Here is a 20,040-nt window from a genome sequence, read left to right on the forward strand (position 1 = left end):
AAAGGTATGTGCAGAGAACACAGCACCGGATCTGCAAGGGCTGTGACTCAGGGCCACTCTCCTGTTCCCACAGCCGGTGCCCCCAACATTTCCCACTTCACGGATCCCCTCGTGGAAGCCACCATCATGGTGTACTCCACCATCACCTCCCAGCTGCTGCCCACCCCAGCCAAATCCCACTACACTTTCAACCTGAGGGATCTCTCCAAGGTCTTCCAGGGCATGCTCATGGCCGACCCGGCCAAGGTTGAGGTGAGGACCAGTGGGCCCCCTCCCCAGTGTCCAGCAGTGGAGTGCCCACGCTGCCCTCACAGTCCTCCCTGGTTTTAGGCCTTCCTACCCAAACACTCCTCAGCCTTCATCTGGCCAGGCCCTCGGGCAGGGGGTGGAGCTGGGGACACGGCAACAGGTACCAAGCCCCCAGGAGCCCTGCCTTCATGCAGCTGAGTCCTATCTTGCAGGTGAAATCCACACCTAGAATGCTGGCTGTGATGGGATCACACAAAAGCAGGAGCCGGGGCATGGCAAGGGAGGGAGGGTTCCTGGTGGAAGCCCTGTGTGTGAGAAGATTGAGGGGAAGAGTGAATGGTACCAGGTGGAAGGAGCATGAGTGCAGCACGGAGCAGTGTCAGCTGTGCTGGGCAGGCTCTGGGGGCTGCAGGGGCAGAGAGTCCTGAAGGTGATGGGAGCTGGGGGGTGGGTAGGGGGCACATTTGCACTTTGGGATGGGGAACGGATGGGTCAGTGTGTGGGCCCAGCGTCAAGGGCATAGTGTGAATAGGACAGATGCCAGCCCTGGCCCTGCCTAGGGCCCTGCCAAAGGAGTCGAGAGAAGAGCTTTGGGGCTTCCTGAGGGCGGTCCTGTCACCCAGGGAGAGGCAGGGAGGTCAGCATGGAGGTGGCAGCAGGATGGGGGTAGAGTCAGAGGGAGCTTTGGGGTCAAGTGAGTGGTTAGATGTGAGGTGTCAGGAAGGTATAAGGAGAATCGGGCATTCCTCTCGGGCTTGGGGTTTGGGGAGCTGTGGGGACCCTAAGAGGGGAGAAGCTAATTGAGCTGGGAGCCCTGCAGGCACAGCTGCGCCTGGAGCTGGGGGTGGAGAGGCCCAGGCGTCAGTGTGAGGACTCCACGCTCTGTGGAGACAGCAGACACCCAGGGCCCTGGCAGGGTCTTGGTAGGAGAGCCAGGCCCAGGTGCTTTGAGAGGTGGCTGAGGGTGCGGGGCTGAGACCGGGCCCTGACGCTGGGGCGGCCGCAGGACAAGGTGCAACTGCTGCGCCTGTGGTACCACGAGAGCTGCCGTGTGTTCCGCGACCGCCTGGTGAACGAGGAGGACCGCAGTTGGTTTGACAAGCTCCTGGAGAGCTGCATGGAGCAGTGGGAGGTGACCTTCGAAGAGGTCTGCCCCTTCCAGCCCATCCTCTACGGGGACTTCATGTCTCCAGGCTCCGACGTCAAGTCCTATGAGCTCATCACCAGCAAGAAGAAGGTGAAGGGGCCTGCTGGGGCCCTACCCCTGACCCACAACCCCTGACCCCCGAGACCCCAGCCCTCTGCAGCCACTGCTAAGAGACCACCATGCTCTGACCAGAGGGTCGGACACTGGTCTGGAAGGCCAGCTCAGGGACTTCAGGCCAGAAGTTGCCTCTCTGAGTCCCATCTCCTCGCCTGTCAAATGGGCGCAGTAGGCCCCCCTTGGCCCTTTCCTGAGGACAAGCCTAACGTTCAACTGAGACAGGCTCTGTAAGCAGGAACAGGCTATGCCCATTTGAGGGACTAGTATCCCACCCACAGAGCCACGGCAGGGCCCTGGGCACCGCGAGTCTTGAGTCAAGACCCCAGGGTGGCAGGATGAAGCTGGAGTGCGGGGGGCCTCCTGTTGGTTTCTTCACACAGACCCTCTCCTAGCTCCCAGGAGCTCCCACGGGGCCCCAGGTCGGTACATCCTGTTGAGCCCTCAAGGCAGCAGGCAGGTCTCTGACCCGACCCTCAGGCCTTGGCGTGTCCAGCTGGTCAGGCCTCATCCAGGCAGACCTGGCATCTTAAGGCCAACATCCCTCTGTGCACAGAGGAGCAGGGCTGGCTGGGGGGATGGGGTGTTGTGCTCCCTTGCGGGGGGGGCACAGTGCACGGGGACAGAGGGAGGACCCAGCTCTCCCCGTGCCCCCCCACCCCCCGCTGCCAGATGATGCAGGTGATTGAGGAGTACATGGAGGACTACAACCAGATCAGCACAGCCAAGCTGAGGCTGGTCCTCTTCATGGACGCCGTGAGCCACGTCTGCCGCATCAGCCGCACCCTGCGCCAGGCGCTGGGCAACGCGCTGCTGCTGGGTGTGGGCGGCAGTGGCCGCAGGTCCCTCACGAGACTGGCCTCGCACATGTGAGGGTCCCCAGGCATGGTGGGCAGTGGGCGGCCGGTGGCAGACTCAGTTCCATTCGTGTTCTTCCACATGTTCTATGCTGAGGCAGACGCACCTGGCCCATGGGCTTCTAAACCTGGGAGGGTAACCTGGGGTCCAAGGAGAGACAGCAGCAGTGCCTGTGATGCTGCAGGGACGGGGGAGGGGTAGCTGCAGGCATCCAGGAGAGATTCCTAGAGGAGGTGGCCATGGACCTTCTCTTCTAATCAAGGCTGGGAGGATGGAAGGGAAGGGCATTCCAGGCCGAGGGAGCAGCCTCAGCAAATGTCTGGAGACAAGAGAGCAGGTTCAGGGTTGGGGGAGTCAGCAGGTCTGCCCAGGATGGGAGCAGATGGCTGGGGTGGGGCGCTTGGCCTCAAGCTCTGGCATGCCTCCACCCAACCACCTGTCTCCAGGGCCGAGTATGAGTGCTTCCAGATTGAGCTGTCCAAGAACTATGGCATGACCGAGTGGCGTGATGATGTCAAGAAGGTCTTGCTCAAGGCTGGCCTGCACAGCCTGCCCATCACCTTCCTGTTCTCAGATACCCAGGTGCCACCACACGGGCAGTGAGGGGGATCTAGGGTGGGTTGGGTACAACCCACCCCAGTGTGGCATCCTGGAAGGTGGTCAGTCCTTCATGCCCACGTCACTGTCAGTTGGGGTGGATCTTGGGAGGAATGGCTGGGACCAGCGGGAGGGGGCCAAACCTAGCCTGTCAGGGCTGGTGGGGGGCATAGATCATTACTATGCCCCGAGGGTAAAGAAGGCCCCTGGCACCATGGCTGACCACAAGCAGCACCACACTCACTGGCCAACGGCTTCCTACCTCAAGGACCACAGGACTTGTGCCTGAGGTGCTGTGACTATGGCCCCCTTCTTGGGGCTGCTCCGTCTGGAGCTCCCTAGATGAGGCCTCGCCCCAGGTCTGAGAGAAGGAGAGGTCGTGGGTCCAGGGTCTCAAGACAAACAGGGCAGTGCTTAAACCTGACTGGTGGTCAGGACTGGGCCGAAGCTGAAGCCCTGGAAGGCTTCCAGCCCTACTCCTATCCCCCAGGCTCCCCTTACATAGTCAGGCAAGTGAGGGTGCCCTCTGGCACTGACTAGGCCCTGGCCATATGAGATGGGCAAGGACCCGTTTCTGCCTGTGGCCTGGTTTTCTCCTGTGAGTAAACTGAGACGTAGAGAGGCCTGGCAAGAGAGGAGGAAGACACCACATCTCCCACCCAGGACCCAGGGCCCTTCCACAGCCCAGCAGTGATGTTCAGAGTCTCTGCTGTAGGGCAGGCCTGGGTGTGAGTCCTGGACCACAACTTGTGAGGTCACTTGTGTGACCCTGGGCTTCTCTGAGCCTTAGTGGCATGGTCTGTGGAATGGGGCTCCTGTGAAGGTCCAGTGAGACCATGGTCATGGAGCCCAACACCCAGGGGCCATCATCAAGACTCAGTTCCTCCATCCCCATCTTCCCCCCAGATCAAGAACGAGTCCTTCCTAGAGGACATTAACAATGTCCTGAACTCAGGCGACGTTCCCAACCTCTACAACACGGATGAGCAGGACCAGATTGTCAACACCATGCGGCCCTACGTCCAGGAGCAGGGCCTGCAGCCCACCAAGACCAACCTCATGGCTGCCTACACCGGGCGTGTGCGCAGCAGCATCCACCTGGTGCTGTGCATGAGGTACAGGTGGCCACTGCAACCTCGCAGGGACAGGGGTTTTAGGTGGGGGAGCACCTGGCCCTGCCACAAGGGGAAGTGGCCTGGGCCTGGCCACCGTGCCATTGGGTCCAGGCTGCCATGCCACAGGGCTGTGAAATGACCCTGGGTCCTGGGTTCCTGGGGGGTGTAAGTCAGTGTCTCAGGGCCTCATTTGGACCCCCACCTCCCCAGCCCCATTGGAGAGGTCTTCCGAGCTCACCTAAGGCAGTTCCCCTCCCTGGTCAACTGCTGTACCATCGACTGGTTTAATGAGTGGCCGGCAGAAGCCCTGGAGTCTGTGGCCACCATGTTCCTGAACGAGATCCCAGAGCTGGACGCCACTCCCAAAGTAATTGAAGGACTGGTAGGTATCTTGGTGAGGAGCAAGACCTTGAGGGGGACTGTGTAGGTTTGGGCTTGGGGTCACCAAGGCCTGGGTAAGATTCCCAGGCCCACCACTGATGGGAAGCCTTTGGGCAGACAGCTTTATCTAAGCCTCAGTTTCCTCACCTGTATAATGGGAATGCCACAAGGTTGTCACGGTGACGCAGGAGGCTGGGCACACAGTTACACAGTCACTGTTTATCTTATTCTCTGAGGGCTCCATGGAAACTTTCTTTAAAGAGTCGCCTGATATAGGGACTTCCCTGGCAGTCCAGGGAAGATTTCACCTTCCACTGCAGGGGGTGAGGGTTCAATCCCTGGTCGGGGAGCTAAGATCCCACATGCCTTGGCGACAAAAAACCAAAACGTAAAACAGAAGCAATATTGTAACAAATTCAGTAAAGAGTTTTTTTTAAAACATGGTCTACATTAACAAACAAAGAGCCCCCTGATACAACCCAGAGACTACAGATGGGGTGGGGGGTAGATTTGTCTGGTCCAGCCTGAGACAGTGATGGTCACCTGGGGGCCAAGAGCTAGGGTGAGCCCATTTCTGCCCAGCTGTGCTGAGGCCTTGGGCCCTCCCTCCCCACATCTACAGCCTCCGAGAGGGGCCCCACCTTAGGGCTTTCTGAGAGAGGCAGGTCATAGGGGCTGTGATAAGAGCAATGGGCCAAGAGCTGGGACACACCTGGGTCCAAGTTCAAAGTGAACTCTGCCCTTGACAACTGTGTGAACTTGAAAAAGCCCCTTGATTTCTCTGGGTCGTGGGATTTTTCATCTGCAGAATAGGTGACCTTTACCTGGAGGTCGTGAGGATCATAGGAGAGAGTGAGTGTGAGGGCCGTTGAGGTTCCTGCACGTGGCTCCCTCCGCAGAACCAGGCTTCAGTGGCTTCAAGGGCACCCTGGTGCCCCATCTTTGCTGGGGGCTCTACAAGACTGGCATCAGTGGTCTGCTCCCTCACAGATTCAGGTTTGTGTGTATATCCACCAGTCGGTGGCCAAGAAGTGTGTCGAGTATCTGGCCGAGCTGGCCCGCCACAACTATGTGACCCCCAAGAGCTACCTGGAGCTGCTCAATATTTTCTCCATCCTCATCGGGCAGAAGAAACAGGAGCTGAAAACTGCTAGGAACCGCATGAAGAGTGGCCTTGACAAGGTGGGCTGGAGTGGGGCCTTGTGGGCAACGTATAGCTGCCCGTGGTTCTGCCCATGCAGTTTCAGTCCTGACCCCAGAGGCCCAGCCTGGCCTTTCAGTTGGCAGCCCACAGTGTTTAAATGGGTGGCTTCCTCCCTCACCAAAAGAGCTGCTGGCCAAGGGCAAGGCCAAAGCAGGTCACCCCAAATGTTTTTAGGGGACTGCTCCCTTCCTCTGGGGTCCACTGGGCAACCTGGGGGCCACTGAAGCTGCTGGCCACAGCCTCTCGTGAATGAGGGCGGCCCTGCAGGGACCTCTCCCCTGCCCCCTCCAGGCCTAACTCACTCTCTGGTCCCCATCACACTGTCACACCGGATTTCCTCTCTGTGCCCCACACCTCCCACCCCGCAGCTGCTGCGCACTTCGGAGGACGTGGCCAAGATGCAGGAAGAGCTGGAGATTATGCGCCCCTTGCTGGAGGAGGCTGCCAAGGAGACCACGCTCACCATGGAGCAGATCAAGGTTGGGAGTGCTCCTGGCCCCCTCCCTGACGGCTGACCGTGTCTGAGGATGCTCGGCACCCCCATGCAGCCACAAGATCCCTAGCTGCCCGGCCTCACAGGTTGCTTAGCCTCTTGGTGCCCAGTTCCCTCGTTCAGTCATGTGTTCATTCAACAAATGCTTGCTCAGAACCTATTCTATGCCAAGTGCTGCACTGGGCAGAGGATATGGTGATGAGCAAGACAGACAAATCCAAACCCAATAATCACAACACGGACTGAGCAGCAGGGCAGCCACAGGTAGCGGTGCAGAGTCTGCCTGAGTCTCCCTCTAAGATCCTCTGAGTCTACAAGAGGGCCCACATTTGAGGGCCGGTCGTCACAGCAGCCTCCGCAGGTTTGCATATTCACGATGGCAGCTTTCTGGCAGAAGCAATCATGTCCTGCTCTACAAAGGCAGTGGTATTGAAAATTTTTCCAGCAGATGGAAAGAAAGTGACTTGTGGGAGGAGAGTGCCTTTCTCTGTTCTGCATGGAGGTGCCCTGTGGGTTTAGGGGGTCCTGCCCATGGGGTAGTTATGCTCAAGCATGTAAAGCCCTGAGCCCCATGCCAGGCCCATGATGAGCACTCAGGATTGGAAGGAGTTCCTAGCACTCCCAGGTCTCCGTGGGCTGTCACAGCCGAGATGGTCCTTAGAGAATGGGGCATCCCAACCCTCATTTCCTTCCACCTGGGGAGACTGAGACACAGAGAGGAGAAAGGGGAGGAGGGCACACCTGTCCCTGACACGGGCCATCCCTGGGCCCTCCCTACTTCTGGTCCCTAGGTGGACACAACCATTGCTGAGGAGTCCCGGAATTCAGTGCAAGCAGAGGAGATCAAGGCCAATGAGAAGGCCAGGAAGGCACAAGGTATTGCTGACGATGCCCAGAAGGATCTGGATGAGGCTCTGCCCACCCTGGATGCAGCCCTGGCCAGTTTGCGCAACCTCAACAAGAATGATGTGACCGAGGTGGGTGGCTAGGCACCTCCCAGGCTTTTCTTGACATCCCTCCCTGGAGCCCTCTTGGGTCCTGGCCCCTAGGCCCTCCGTCTACACATCCCTTGAGGGTCATATGTCAAGAGATGAGGGCAGAACTAGGGCTTGAATCCAGCTGCCTGCCCTTACCTCCTTGTATCAGCCCCCAGGGCCCGGGCAGGTGCATGAGGAGGGCTTTGGGCCTTGAGAAATGAGCGTACAGGACCTCGTGGCCAGGCCTGGGTATATGGGGGAGCAGTAGTTGCCATAGGCTAAGGCAGACCTTGGGGGATCCCCGGGTGTGCCCTTGGTCTGTAGTGGTAGGGACTTGGCTGGTGGGGCCCACCCTGTCTGGTGGCTGTCCCTGCCTGGAGGTACCGTACCACTCCGTGATGGACCTCCCCCTTCCCCACTCTTGGCCTGGCCCACAGGTGCGTGCCATGCAGCGGCCACCCCCAGGCGTGAAGCTGGTCATAGAAGCTGTGTGCATCATGAAGGGCATCAAGCCCAAGAAGGTCCCTGGAGAGAAGCCTGGCTCCAAGGTGGATGACTACTGGGAGCCAGGCAAGGGGCTGCTGCAAGACCCTGGCCGCTTCCTGGAGAGCCTCCTCAAGTTTGACAAGGTGAGCGTGCCAGGCACCCAACCAGCTGGGAGTGAGTGAGGGCAGGACCCAGCTGGGCAGAGAAGTGAGGAGAGGAACCGGCCCCCTCCCCGCCACCAGCGCTGGGGCCTCCATCCTATCTCACTCTGCCTGCAACACACACAGCCCTGTGGCCACAGAGCTGATGGGACCAGATCCTGGCACAGAGGAGCTCTCCAGCTGGTGGGGGAAACAGACGGACCGACCAACAGATGGGTGTTGAGGAAATCAGGACCTGGGAAGGCTCCTATGCCCATAGGACATCACCCACAGTCACTCCAAGGCTCCGCAGCCTGGAGATTCTCTCTCCTGCTCTTTTTTTCCTGAAACCCCCATGGCGCTGGCCAAGACCTTCCCTGGCTGCTCAATCATCGCCTCTCCCTCAGCCTTAACACCTGAGGTTTAGTGCCTGTCTGTCTCTGGATTTCTCTGCCTTCCTGTCTATCTGGGGTTCTCAGTATCCATGGGCATGCTCTCTCATGGGGCTGCTTAGGGTTAGGTCAGCCTGGAGCCTGCAGCCCTCTTGGAGGGCCCCTTTCCAGCCCAGAAATTAGTCCCACGCGGGCCGCTCCCCCCCTCCCCCACCATGTGTCAGTGTTGGAGCCCTGGGCACGTCCCAGACTGCACTGGGAGGGCAGAGGCAATGGCTCATCTCAGTGACAGCTGGACTCTATGGGCTTCCCCATCCCTCTAACTGAGCCCAAATCAGGAGGCTCACGGCCAGCACTCAGGTTCCCCTGGTCCCAAGCTCTGACCTCTGGGAGCTCATGAACAGTACAGATTCCTGGGCTCATCCTGAATTACAGAGCTGGATTCTCCCAGGGTAGGACAAGTGCTCCAAGAGTATGGTGAGCTCTTGGGGTAGGGATTATTACATTTGAACATGAGCCGGGTTGGGCATCAGAACCACTCACTCGTCTCCACATCAGCCAAGAAGGAGCCCTTGTCTCTAAATGGGTTTTAAATGGGGCCTGCATATTATCAGGTCTTCATTTTTTAAATTTTTAATATTTATTTATTTATTTAGGCTGCGCCGGGTCTTAGTTGCGGCACGCGGGACCTTCGTTGCGGCATGCGGGATCTTTTTAGTTGTGGCGTGTGGACTTCTTAGTTGCGGCATGCATGCGCGATCTGATTCCCTGACCAGGGATTAAACCCGGGCCCCCTGCATTGGGAGCGCGGAGGCTTACCCTCTGGACCACCAGGGAAGTCCCTGTATTATCAGATCTTGAGGTTGTGTCATTTCTTGAGAAAGAAAAATCTCTGATCATGTTATTTGAAATCTTAGAATACAGAAGATCCTCTTCTGGCCAGCTTTTGTGGGTTGTGTCTATTCCCTAGGGAGGACACCTGTACTGAGGCCTACACGGGGCATAGCGGCAGGAGCAGGATGCCCCTCAGCCCTGCAGAGCCTTCTCTGTCCTCCCTGGGAAGCAGCCCCCTGAGCCCATGGTTCCCATCCCCAGGACAACATTGGGGAGGCGGTGATCAAAGCCATCCAGCCATACATCGACAATGAAGAGTTCCAGCCGGCCGCCATCGCCAAGGTGTCCAAGGCCTGCACCTCCATCTGCCAGTGGGTGCGCGCCATGCACAAGTACCACTTCGTGGCCAAGGCCGTGGAGCCCAAGCGGGTGAGGGCTGGGTAGACCTAGGGGGCAGGGGAGAGGGCGTGGGCTCCTCTGGGCACCAGGAAAGCTGGTCCTGCGCCCTCTGCCCGCAGCAAGCCCTGCGGGAGGCCCAGGACGACCTGGAGGTGACACAGAGGATCCTGGAGGAGGCGAAGCAGCGCCTGCACAAGGTGGAGGATGGCATTGCCACGATGCAGGCCAAGTACCGAGACTGCATTGCCAAGAAGGAGGAACTGGAGCTGAAGTGTGAGCAGTGCGAGCAGCGGCTGGGCCGCGCCGACAAGGTGTGAGGGCCTGTGGTGTGGCCTGCCCCCGACAGGCTGGAAGGGCCCGGGTGGTAGGGGGGGGTCCCAGGGTGGCTGTCCACACCCCCCACACCGGCCACCTCGGGGACTGCGCCAGGCAGGGTCACCCAGGCCCCTGGCCCAGCCTCCCAGAACCCACCCCATGGGCTGTCCTTGCAGCTCATCAACGGGCTGTCGGACGAGAGGGTGCGCTGGCAGGATACGGTGGAGAACCTGGAACACACGCTCGACAACATCTTCGGGGACGTGCTGGTGGCTGCAGGCTTTGTGGCCTATCTGGGCCCCTTCACGGTAAGGAACCCCCGGCCCCGCCTTGAGGCCTCACCTCCATGAGGGGTGGCCTGAGGGGCGGCTCTTCTCTCACTCATTCAACAAGCACTTCTCAGGCGCCCCGTCTGAGCCAGGTGCTGTTCCAGGCACTGGGGATATGGCAGCTCACAAAACAGCCAGAAAACCTGCTCCGGTGGGGCTGGCCTTCTAGAGGGAAGTGTGAGTTCACACTGCCGTGCTTGCTGTGTGCCTCTCATTCAATCCTCACAGCTGCCCTGATGGGTGGGCATTGTTGTTCTTATGCTGGTTCCACAGATAAGGGGCTGAGGATTGTGGAGGCCAAGGATGTTCCCCAAAGTGGGGCTAGAGCTCAGGCCTCTGTCTCCATGTCTGAGCTCTGACCTCTGCACAACTGCTGAGCGTTGGGGTGCAGGGGGAAGTGGGAGGGCATCGTGGCTGTCTCAGTGGGGTGGCCCTGAGCCTGGCATCTCCCCAGGGCCAGTACCGCACGGTGCTCTACGACAGCTGGGTCAAGCAGCTCACGACTCACCATGTCCCACACACCTCCGAGCCCACGCTAATCGGGACTCTGGGGAACCCCGTGAAGATCCGCTCGTGGCAGGTGCCCACCCTGGGGGGCTGGAGCAACTGGGCTGGGCCTGCAGTGTGGTCGGGCTGGGCCAGGAGCCTCCTGCCTCCCTCCCACCCTCTTTCCTGGGTCTGCTTAGAGATGCGTCTCCTGAGCCCGCCCGGGGCCAGTCAGAGGCTGGTGGGTAGGAGAGGAGAAAGCCGAGCGAGTGGTACAGATGCTGGCTAACTGTGGGCAGAGAGGTCAAGGGGTGCTTATGAGAGTGGGGGTGGGGTGGGAGAGCAGTGTCCAGAGTGAGGGTTACAAGGTCGTGTCTGAGCTAGACCCTGGAGGACAGGTAGAGTTGGCGCAAGGAGAGAACCAAGAGGCTCAGGCAGAGGCTAAGCGTGAACACAGTCCGGGAGGGCTGATGGGCTTTACTGGCTCCGTGAAGATGGTCTGACTGAGCAAGGACTCAACAGGCATGAGGAACGACTGGCCCAGCGAAGGAGGGTGTCGGGAGCCAGCCAATAGGAGGGAGACCAGTCCTGGGGGCTGAGACCTCAGGACTGCCCTTCACCCTCAAGAGGGTGCAGTAAGGAGAAGGGAAACACAGCCAAAGCACAAGGTTGGGAGTGGCTGATGTCCCAGCTGAGCCTGCTGTGTGAGACCCCCGACCCAGCCCGGTCCCCCACAGGTTGCTGGCCTCCCCAACGACACACTGTCAGTGGAGAATGGGGTCATCAACCAGTTCTCCCAGCGCTGGACCCACTTCATTGACCCTCAGAGCCAGGCTAACAAATGGATCAAGAACATGGTGAGCCTACCCACCGGGTGCCACCACCCCACCCAGCGGGGCTTAGCAGGTGCAGGGGGAGTAGCTGAGCCTCAGGCTGGTTCTCAGCTCCCGCGGCCCCCACCCGCCCCCTGTGCCCACAGGAGAAGGACAGCGGGCTGGACGTGTTCAAGCTGAGCGACCGCGACTTCCTGCGCAGCATGGAGAATGCCATCCGCTTTGGCAAGCCCTGCCTTCTAGAGAACGTGGGCGAGGAGCTGGATCCCGCCCTGGAGCCCGTGCTGCTCAAGCAGGTGGGCCTGCAGCAGTGGGGGTGGGGGCGGCCCCCTTCCCCTGCCTCACTGGTGAAGCCCAAGCCACAGCGCTTGCCCATCCCACCTGCCACAGACATACAAGCAGCAGGGGAACAAGGTGCTGAAGCTGGGAGACACGGTGATCCCCTACCACGAGGACTTCAGGATGTACATCACCACCAAGCTGCCCAACCCACACTACACGCCCGAGATCTCCACCAAGCTCACCCTCATCAACTTCACCCTGTCTCCCAGGTAAGCCCTTGGTCCCTGGGACCCCCAGCATCAGCTCTGCCTCAGCCTGCCTGGCTGCCTCCTCCCACCCCCAGGCAGAGACTCAGTGGGTTTCCCCCTGAGGCCCCGCCAGCTTCCTCCCAGGCACTCTGCATTTCAGGTCTTTCTAGCCCCTCCACGAACTCGCTTTACTTGCCACTGTTTCCACCTGAGAAACCCCACCCTCAGATCATCCTGATCCCTGGTCAGGAACCCCTCCCCCAGCCTGCCTGGCCAGCACTAGCCCCACCTCATCCGGATACCCTTTCCCCACAGCCCTTGCTGAGCCCTTGTGTACTCACCCCTAGAGCTGTCCTGGAGCCCTGTGGGGGGCATACTCTGGCTCCCTGCACCCAAGCCATTTCCTGCCCTTGCTGCCCTAAGCCCAGGCACTATAGCTTTTGCTGACCACCCACAGAGAGTGCTAAGGCCTCCATGCCAGTGGCCACTATGAACCTCTCCACAGACAAGGGGGTGAAAACATCCTTAAGTCCTGTCCCTCCCCATCACCCCCAGCCCCCTCCTGCTGAGAGGGAGTTTTTCAGACCCCAGCAACTCACATGTTCAACTGCCTGGCCCCTGCTGGGATTCCAAGCTGCCACCTGAGGTCTCGCTGAGAACTGGTCACTTTGAAGCCAGGCTCTGCCTTAGCCCTGCAGCCTGAGACAGAGGCCAGGCCTCCCAGGCTGACACCAACAGGGATGCTAGGCTCTTTGGAGCCCCAGGAGCACAGGTACATAGGTCAGCAGGCTCAAGGCTGGCCCTCCAGGGCCCACCAGGTGTCACAGACATAATGTCCCCTACCCCTGGCAGTGGCCTAGAGGACCAGCTGCTGGGCCAGGTAGTGGCTGAGGAGCGGCCTGACCTTGAGGAAGCCAAGAACCAGCTGATTGTCAATAATGCCAAGATGCGCCAGGAGCTGAAGGACATTGAAGACCAGATCCTGTACCGGCTCAGCTCCTCTGAGGGCAACCCTGTGGATGACGTGGAGCTCATCAAGGTGCTGGAGGCTTCCAAGTTGAAGGCTGCTGAGATCCAGGTCAGCAACTGCCGGCCCACCCCTGCCTGCCTCTCCCCACCTGCCCCAGGCCTGCCCCCTATCGCCACCCACCTCTGCCTGGTGCCCTTTGACAACCTACCTGGGCCTGACCAGCACCCCCTGTACTGCACCCCCAGGCCAAGGTCAGGATTGCAGAGCAGACAGAGAAGGACATTGACCTCACGCGCATGGAGTACATTCCCGTGGCCGTCCGCACCCAGATCCTCTTCTTCTGCATGTCTGACTTGGCCAACGTGGACCCCATGTACCAGTACTCCCTCGAGTGGTTTCTCAACATCTTCCTCTCAGGCATCGCCAACTCAGAGAGGGCAGGTAGCCCTGGCACAGATGCACATGTTGACATAAACACCAGGCTCTACCCTGGCACAGGTGTGACACACCTGGATGCATTTCCACAGCGGGCACACACACGTAGACTCACACCCATGTCCACTCATACACATCCTCGTCAGGCTTACACTACATAAGAACACACGCCCCTCCTACCCTCCTCGGAGCAAATGCCCCAAGCGGGTGCCCAGACTGCCCCTTTGGCTACTGGGGAGATGGGCTGGGCTGGGCCCCAGGGATCTTGCTTCCCTCCCTTCTCCCTGCACTGCCATCACCCCTCTGCCCTGCAGACAACCTAAAGAAGCGCATCGCCAACATCAACCGCTACCTGACCTACAACCTCTACAGCAATGTCTGCCGCAGCCTCTTCGAGAAGCACAAGCTGATGTTCGCCTTCCTATTGTGTGCCCGCATCATGATGAACCAGGGCAAGATTGACCAGGTGCGTGATGGAGGGGCGGCCAGGTCCTTTCTTGAAAACAGCCAGGAGGCTCTGGGTTAACTATGGCCCAGCAGCTCCTGTGCACATGTCTTCTCAGAGCCTTGAGAGTGCTGGTGAGCACAGACAGTCCTGAGCCTCCCGGCTCATGGTCTCATGAGCCCCAGGTATTTCCTGGTGCGTTGGAAAGCACTGAAAGTCACAGCCACCACTGCTTGAGCCTTCACTGTGTGCCGGGTGCTGGGATCACAGCTACCCTCTGACCTACCCCCACAAAACCCCTGGGAAGCAGAGTTCTGATTCTTCCTACTTTCCAAGTGAGGAAACAGAGGCTCAGAGGTCAAATCCTTTGCCTAAGGTCACACAGCCAGGGAAAGGGAAAGAGGTGACACTAACCCAGACCTGTGCAACTGCCACCCCTAAGGGGAACTCCATTTCTCTGGCTGAGGATGGTAGGGGAGGCACCGCTAGGTGGGGCGCTGGAGACAGGCCTCAGGGCCTGGGCACTAGCCTCCCCTGTCCCTTGCCAGAGCGAGTGGCGCTACCTCCTGTCCGGGGGCTCTGTCCCTGTCATGAGTGAGAACCCTGCCCCGGACTGGCTGTCAGACCGGGCCTGGCGAGACATCCTGGCACTCTCCAACCTGCCGGCCTTCTCCTCCTTCGCCCTTGACTTCACGAAGCATCTGTCGGAATTCCAGGCCATCTTTGATAGCCCTGAGCCCCACCGGTGAGCTGGGACCCGGGGCACAGCAGGGTGGGCACATCCAGGGGCTGAGACCCAGGAACAGGCTTGCCCTGGAGCCTTCTCTGAGGGGCCACACAGGGTTGCCCTGCAGCTGTGACTACATCTCTTCCATGCCCCCGGCCATGTACCCCTGCACACCCCATTCTCCCCTGCTGTCCAGCAAGCAGAGACCCTGTGGCCAGTGCCCTCCCACAGGTTGGCTCTCAGGGGGACGTGGGCACTGTTGCAGGGAGCCCTTGCCTGGCATCTGGGACCAGTACCTGGACCAGTTCCAGAAGCTGCTGGTCCTCCGCTGCCTACGTGGGGACAAGGTTACCAATGCCATGCAGGACTTCGTGGCCACCAACCTGGAGCCACGCTTCATTGAGCCCCAGGCAAGTGCTGTCAGCCAGCACCTGGGCTAATCCCCACCCTGGGTCCCAGGATCCTAGCTGTACCTGGACAGACCACTTTGCAGCCTTGGTCAGGCCAGGACCCCTAACCACCCCAAAAAGCTCTGAGAGGTTCCAGGTCCCACCAGGAAGCCCCTCTGGGACTACTCTGGGGGCCCCAGGACCCCCCTACCTTGCCCTGGTCGCCTGCCCCTGAGGAGAAGCTCTAGGTGGCCCCAGCATCTCTCCCTGCCCTGCAGACAGCCAATCTGTCATTGGTGTTCAAAGACTCCAACTCCACCACGCCCCTCATCTTTGTGCTATCGCCTGGCACTGACCCGGCTGCCGACCTCTACAAGTTTGCCGAAGAAATGAAGTTCTCCAAGAAGCTCTCTGCCATCTCCCTGGGCCAGGGCCAGGTAAGGGCGAGGGGGTGGGGGAGAAGGGAGCTGGTGGGCTGGGCCAGCTGGTTCCCCACCACTCAGCACTCCTGTCCCCACAGGGCCCTCGGGCGGAAGCCATGATGCGCAGCTCCATAGAGAGGGGCAAGTGGGTCTTCTTTCAGAACTGCCACCTGGCACCGAGCTGGATGCCAGTCCTGGAGCGCCTCATTGAGCACATCAATCCCGACAAGGTACACCAAGGGAATACAGTACATCCATCCAGGACTGATAAGGCTAAATGAGATCGTCCCACAGAGCACTCAGCCCAGCCACCAGCACACAGTGGGCGCTCAGGAAGTGACATATGTAACACGTATCAACTAGATTAATCTTCCCAGTGGCCCCCTCAAGTAACTGCTACCAGTGACTCGCCCAAGGCCACCCAGCACAGACGGGTGACCCTGGAACTTGCCGAAGCCCATGTTCTTTACCAGTGGTCCCTGCAGCCTGGTCTGGCCCAGCCCAACCCAGGGGTGGAGTCAGGCTGAGGGTGGCTCAAGGTCCTTGGGTAGGAAGGAGCCTGGTGTTGGGGCAGCCACCAGGTACGGGTCTCAATGCTCACATGGAGCGTGGCCACCAGGTGCACCGGGACTTCCGCCTGTGGCTCACCAGCCTGCCCAGCAACAAGTTCCCAGTGTCCATCCTACAGAATGGCTCCAAGGTGACCATTGAGCCGCCACGCGGGGTCAAGGCCAACCTGCTCAAGTCTTACAGCAGCCTCAGCGATGACTTCCTCAACTCCTGTCACAAGGTGAGACACACTTGGCACATGCACCCCCAACCTGCCCCATCTCCATCACCACCCTTCACACCCCTCCGCCCCGCCCCCACCTCTGGCAGGTGATGGAGTTCAAGTCCTTGCTGCTGTCTCTGTGTTTGTTCCATGGGAATGCCCTGGAGCGTCGTAAGTTTGGGCCCCTGGGCTTCAACATACCCTACGAGTTCACGGACGGGGACCTACGCATCTGCATCAGCCAGCTCAAGATGTTCCTGGACGAGTATGACCACATCCCCTACAAGGTGGGCTGGGGATGGGCTGAGGGCGGGGAGCTGGGCGCCTGTGGGGGCCTGACCTACCCACCCCGTAGGTCCTCAAGTACACGGCAGGGGAGATCAACTACGGGGGCCGCGTCACTGACGACTGGGACCGCCGCTGCATCATGAACATCCTGGAGGACTTCTACAACCCCGCCGTGCTCTTCCCCGAGCACAGCTACAGTGCCTCGGGCGTCTACCACCAGATCCAACCCACCTACGACCTCAACGTGAGCACACACCGGGGCTATGCTTTAGGCAGCCTGCCAGGCTGGGGTCCTGGGGTGCCGTGAACACCTGGGTGCTGGAAGACTTGGCCCCAACCGGCCAGTAGTTCCTTTTCATTGATTGATCCATCCCACAAAGATAGCCCTGGAGCTCAGGTTCTGTGGGCAGAGGCCAACTCCCGCCTCTCAGCCCCTGCCCGAGAGGACTTTGTGAGGCTGGGAGGGGCCGGGCGGCTCCTCTGAGGCTGCCAGGTGAGGCGGTGAGGTGGGAAGCAGCCCAGACCACAGTCAGAGAGGGCTCCCTGAGGAAATGATGCTTCAGCTAAGATGTGTGAGGAGCAGGCAGGTGCTGGGTGGAGCACCCCAGAGTGTGGGTCAATAGTGTAAAGGGCCTGTGGCAGGAGGGGCTGTGACAGGTTTGAGCAGCTGAATGAAGAAGCAGGGAGCTAGGCAGCAGGGAGAAGTGGGCTAGGAGGGAGCAGAGGCCATGGAGTCCTGAGGGTAAGAGGGACATGCGTAAAGCTTGCGACCAGGGGTGACGAGTAGTGGATGTGCTCCGTTGAAGGGCTGTCCCGCAGGCTGGAGGTAGAGCAGGGCAGGGGCTTCAGTCGCAGCGCTCCTACCCTCCAGGGCTACCTCTCCTACATCAAGAGCCTTCCACTCAACGACATGCCTGAGATCTTTGGCCTGCATGACAATGCCAATATCACCTGTGCCCAGAATGAGACCTACACCCTGCTTGGCACCATTGTCCAGCTGCAACCCAAATCATCCTCTGCAGGCGGCCAGCACCGGGAGGAGGTTAGTGGCAGCAGGGGAAAGGGCCCAGTGGTTGAGCAGGACCAGTCTCCTATCCACCATCATGCCTGTTCCCCTGTGGGAAGGAACTCTGTGCATATAGAATTCTTTGCGCCCACAGATAGTGGAGGATGTGGCCCAGAACATTCTGCTCAAGGTGCCTGAGCCCATCAGCTTGCAGCGGGTGATGACCAAGTACCCTGTGCTGTATGAGGAGTCAATGAACACGGTGCTAGTACAGGAGGTCACTCGGTAATCCCCTGCCACCCCCAGCCCTGAGTCAGCAGGCCACTGGGCTGTAGAGTAATGACAGTAAAAGCTACACCAAGTGCTATAAACCCATTCTCTAACTCAGCCATATTTTTATTCCATTTTACAGATGAGTAAACCAAGGCCCAAAAAGGTTACATGACTTGTCTAAGGTCATACATTTACTAACAGCCAGAGCTGGAACTGGTACTCAGGCCACTCGACCCCACTCTATGCTCTTAGCCCCTATGTTCTGCCATTGGTTTTTTTGTCTACTGCCTACAACTGGGGAGTGCGGATATGGCCACACGGCCCCAGACCACTGCCTTCCTCCTTGCCACTGCCTCCATAGGTACAACCGGCTGCTGCAAGTGATCACACAGACGCTGAGAGACCTGCTCACAGCACTCAAAGGGCTGGTGGTGATGTCCTTGCAGCTGGAGCTGATGGCTGCCAGCCTATACAACAACACTGTGCCCGAGCTCTGGAATGCCAAGGCCTACCCATCACTCAAGCCACTGTCCTTATGGGTCATGGACCTGCTGCAGCGCCTGGACTTCCTGCAGACCTGGATCTCCAAGGGCATCCCAGCCGTCTTCTGGATCAGCGGCTTCTTCTTCCCCCAGGCTTTCCTGACAGGCACCCTGCAAAACTATGCCCGCAAGTCTATCATCTCCATCGACACCATCTCCTTCGATTTCAAGGTCTGGACTCAGCCAGGGCCAGGTCAGGTGACAGGCTGGGGTGTGGCCCAGGTAGGAGGAGCACGGAGGCCACAGCTGGCTGGCGGAATCAGGGGAGCCCCTGAGAGGGGGTTGGGGGACAGGGAGAGCCAGAAGAGACCATAAACCCCAGGGAAATCCCTAGGGGCAGAGCACAGACTGTAGGCTACCAGCTGAAACAGCAGGTGAAGGGGGGAGGCAGGCAGAGCCCTCAGGAGGGAGCTTGTGCCTCCTGACCCAAATCCTAACCGAGATTCTGGGTGTTTATATGTGAGGGGGCATCTGTGTGCCCAACCACAGGTGATGCGCCAGTCGGTATCAGAGCTCAAGACAAGACCCAAAGAGGGGTGCTTCATCCATGGACTGTTCCTGGAAGGTGCCCGATGGGACCCTCTGGCCTTCCAGCTGGCTGAGTCTCGGCCCAAGGAGCTATACACAGAGATGGCCGTTATCTGGCTCCTGCCAACGCCCAACCGCAAGGTCCAGAACCAGGACTTCTACCTGTGCCCCATCTACAAGACACTGACCCGTGCTGGTATGGGGCCCAGGGCGGGGAGCCTACACCACAGGTGGGGGCCCAGGGTTGGGCCAGTTAGGCTGACCCAGGTTAGCTGAACAGGATGGCTGACAGAGGTCAGTCAGCACTCACTCCTGAGACTGACTGGGCCAGGACAGAGCTGGGCCAGTAGTAGGCAAGGTGATGCCCAGGGGCTGGGCCCAGTCTGTGGGGAGTGGCCCCTGAGCTCACCATCCTCTTGCTTCCCTTAGCAGACCCACCTTGGGTCCTGGGAGGCCCAGCCTGCCAATGGAGGTTCAGAGGGGGTAACTGAGGCCTGGAGAGGTGGGGTGGGCCTGGGCTGGGTCCACAGGGAATGAGCAGGGGCGTCAACTCTCCCATTCCCATCCTCAATTGTCAGTGCAGTAACTTAGGGCAGGCCTGAGCCTTGGCCACACTCCCCAGACAGGCTTCCTCTTGGGTCAGGTCCCCTTCCTTGTCCCAAGCTCAGTTTGCCAAGTCCACTGCCTTTCTTTATACCCTGTTCCTGCCCTAGCTGAAGCAGACAACTTAACCTTCCCCCTTCTTGCCTGCTCTAGGAACACTATCAACCACAGGCCACTCCACAAACTACGTCATTGCTGTGGAGATCCCCACCGACCAGCCCCAGCGACACTGGGTAAAGCGTGGTGTGGCCCTCATCTGTGCCCTGGACTACTAGACCCAGACAGAAGGGCTGGGGCCATTAAAGCTGCATTTCCTAAACAGTCCAGCTGAGCCTTAGCTGCTTACACCAGGCCCCCTCTGTAGAACCCACTGCCAGGGAAACGGTGCGGGTGAGAGGCTACAGGGGCCTCAAGAGAAAATGTGGTTAGCAGGGGGAAGAGTGGCACAGTTGGCAGCTTTTACCTGCAACAAGGGAAGAGAGGTGAGCCTTGCAAGGTCCCAGGGCCCCTCCAGGGACTACACACCAGGCAGGACTAGAGACAGAGGTGCCACCTCCACTGAGTCCCAACACCTCTCCAGGTTGCAAAGCTGTCAGATCTGGTGAAAGCCATGGCCCTCTCCTCCCACACTACACCATGCACACAACTCCTCAGGTTCCACAGCCCACCCGAAGCCCCTCCTCAGTTCAGACCCTAAGTCCCAGGCCTAGGGTCCCAAGAACCTCTGCCCCAGAAGGCTGAATGCCCGAGAATGCACTCCC

General features: G+C 59.5%; 1 protein-coding gene across 1 annotated transcript in view; it reads left to right on the forward strand.

Annotated features, from left to right (window-relative positions):
* The window catches only part of DNAH1 (dynein axonemal heavy chain 1), a gene marked incomplete at both ends in the record, with an annotated part of 79,055 nt that extends 59,501 nt beyond the window's left edge, over positions 1 to 19,554 (forward strand). The window contains 32 exon segments of the mRNA XM_082663598.1: positions 74 to 252; positions 1,256 to 1,486; positions 2,183 to 2,379; positions 2,815 to 2,950; positions 3,872 to 4,080; positions 4,291 to 4,462; positions 5,452 to 5,643; positions 6,034 to 6,144; positions 6,950 to 7,135; positions 7,573 to 7,764; positions 9,249 to 9,416; positions 9,506 to 9,697; positions 9,878 to 10,009; positions 10,485 to 10,610; positions 11,254 to 11,373; positions 11,496 to 11,645; positions 11,740 to 11,900; positions 12,732 to 12,957; positions 13,095 to 13,290; positions 13,599 to 13,750; positions 14,278 to 14,474; positions 14,722 to 14,870; positions 15,128 to 15,282; positions 15,366 to 15,497; positions 15,887 to 16,057; positions 16,147 to 16,326; positions 16,395 to 16,571; positions 17,199 to 17,373; positions 17,492 to 17,618; positions 17,914 to 18,319; positions 18,638 to 18,872; positions 19,433 to 19,554. Of these exon segments, the coding sequence (XP_082519724.1) occupies positions 74 to 252; positions 1,256 to 1,486; positions 2,183 to 2,379; positions 2,815 to 2,950; positions 3,872 to 4,080; positions 4,291 to 4,462; positions 5,452 to 5,643; positions 6,034 to 6,144; positions 6,950 to 7,135; positions 7,573 to 7,764; positions 9,249 to 9,416; positions 9,506 to 9,697; positions 9,878 to 10,009; positions 10,485 to 10,610; positions 11,254 to 11,373; positions 11,496 to 11,645; positions 11,740 to 11,900; positions 12,732 to 12,957; positions 13,095 to 13,290; positions 13,599 to 13,750; positions 14,278 to 14,474; positions 14,722 to 14,870; positions 15,128 to 15,282; positions 15,366 to 15,497; positions 15,887 to 16,057; positions 16,147 to 16,326; positions 16,395 to 16,571; positions 17,199 to 17,373; positions 17,492 to 17,618; positions 17,914 to 18,319; positions 18,638 to 18,872; positions 19,433 to 19,554 (5,654 nt within the window).
* Between the last annotated feature and the right edge of the window lie 486 nt (positions 19,555 to 20,040).

Source organism: Grampus griseus (assembly GCF_964374135.1).
Source record: "Grampus griseus genome assembly, chromosome: 10".
Lineage (NCBI taxonomy): Eukaryota > Metazoa > Chordata > Mammalia > Artiodactyla > Delphinidae > Grampus > Grampus griseus.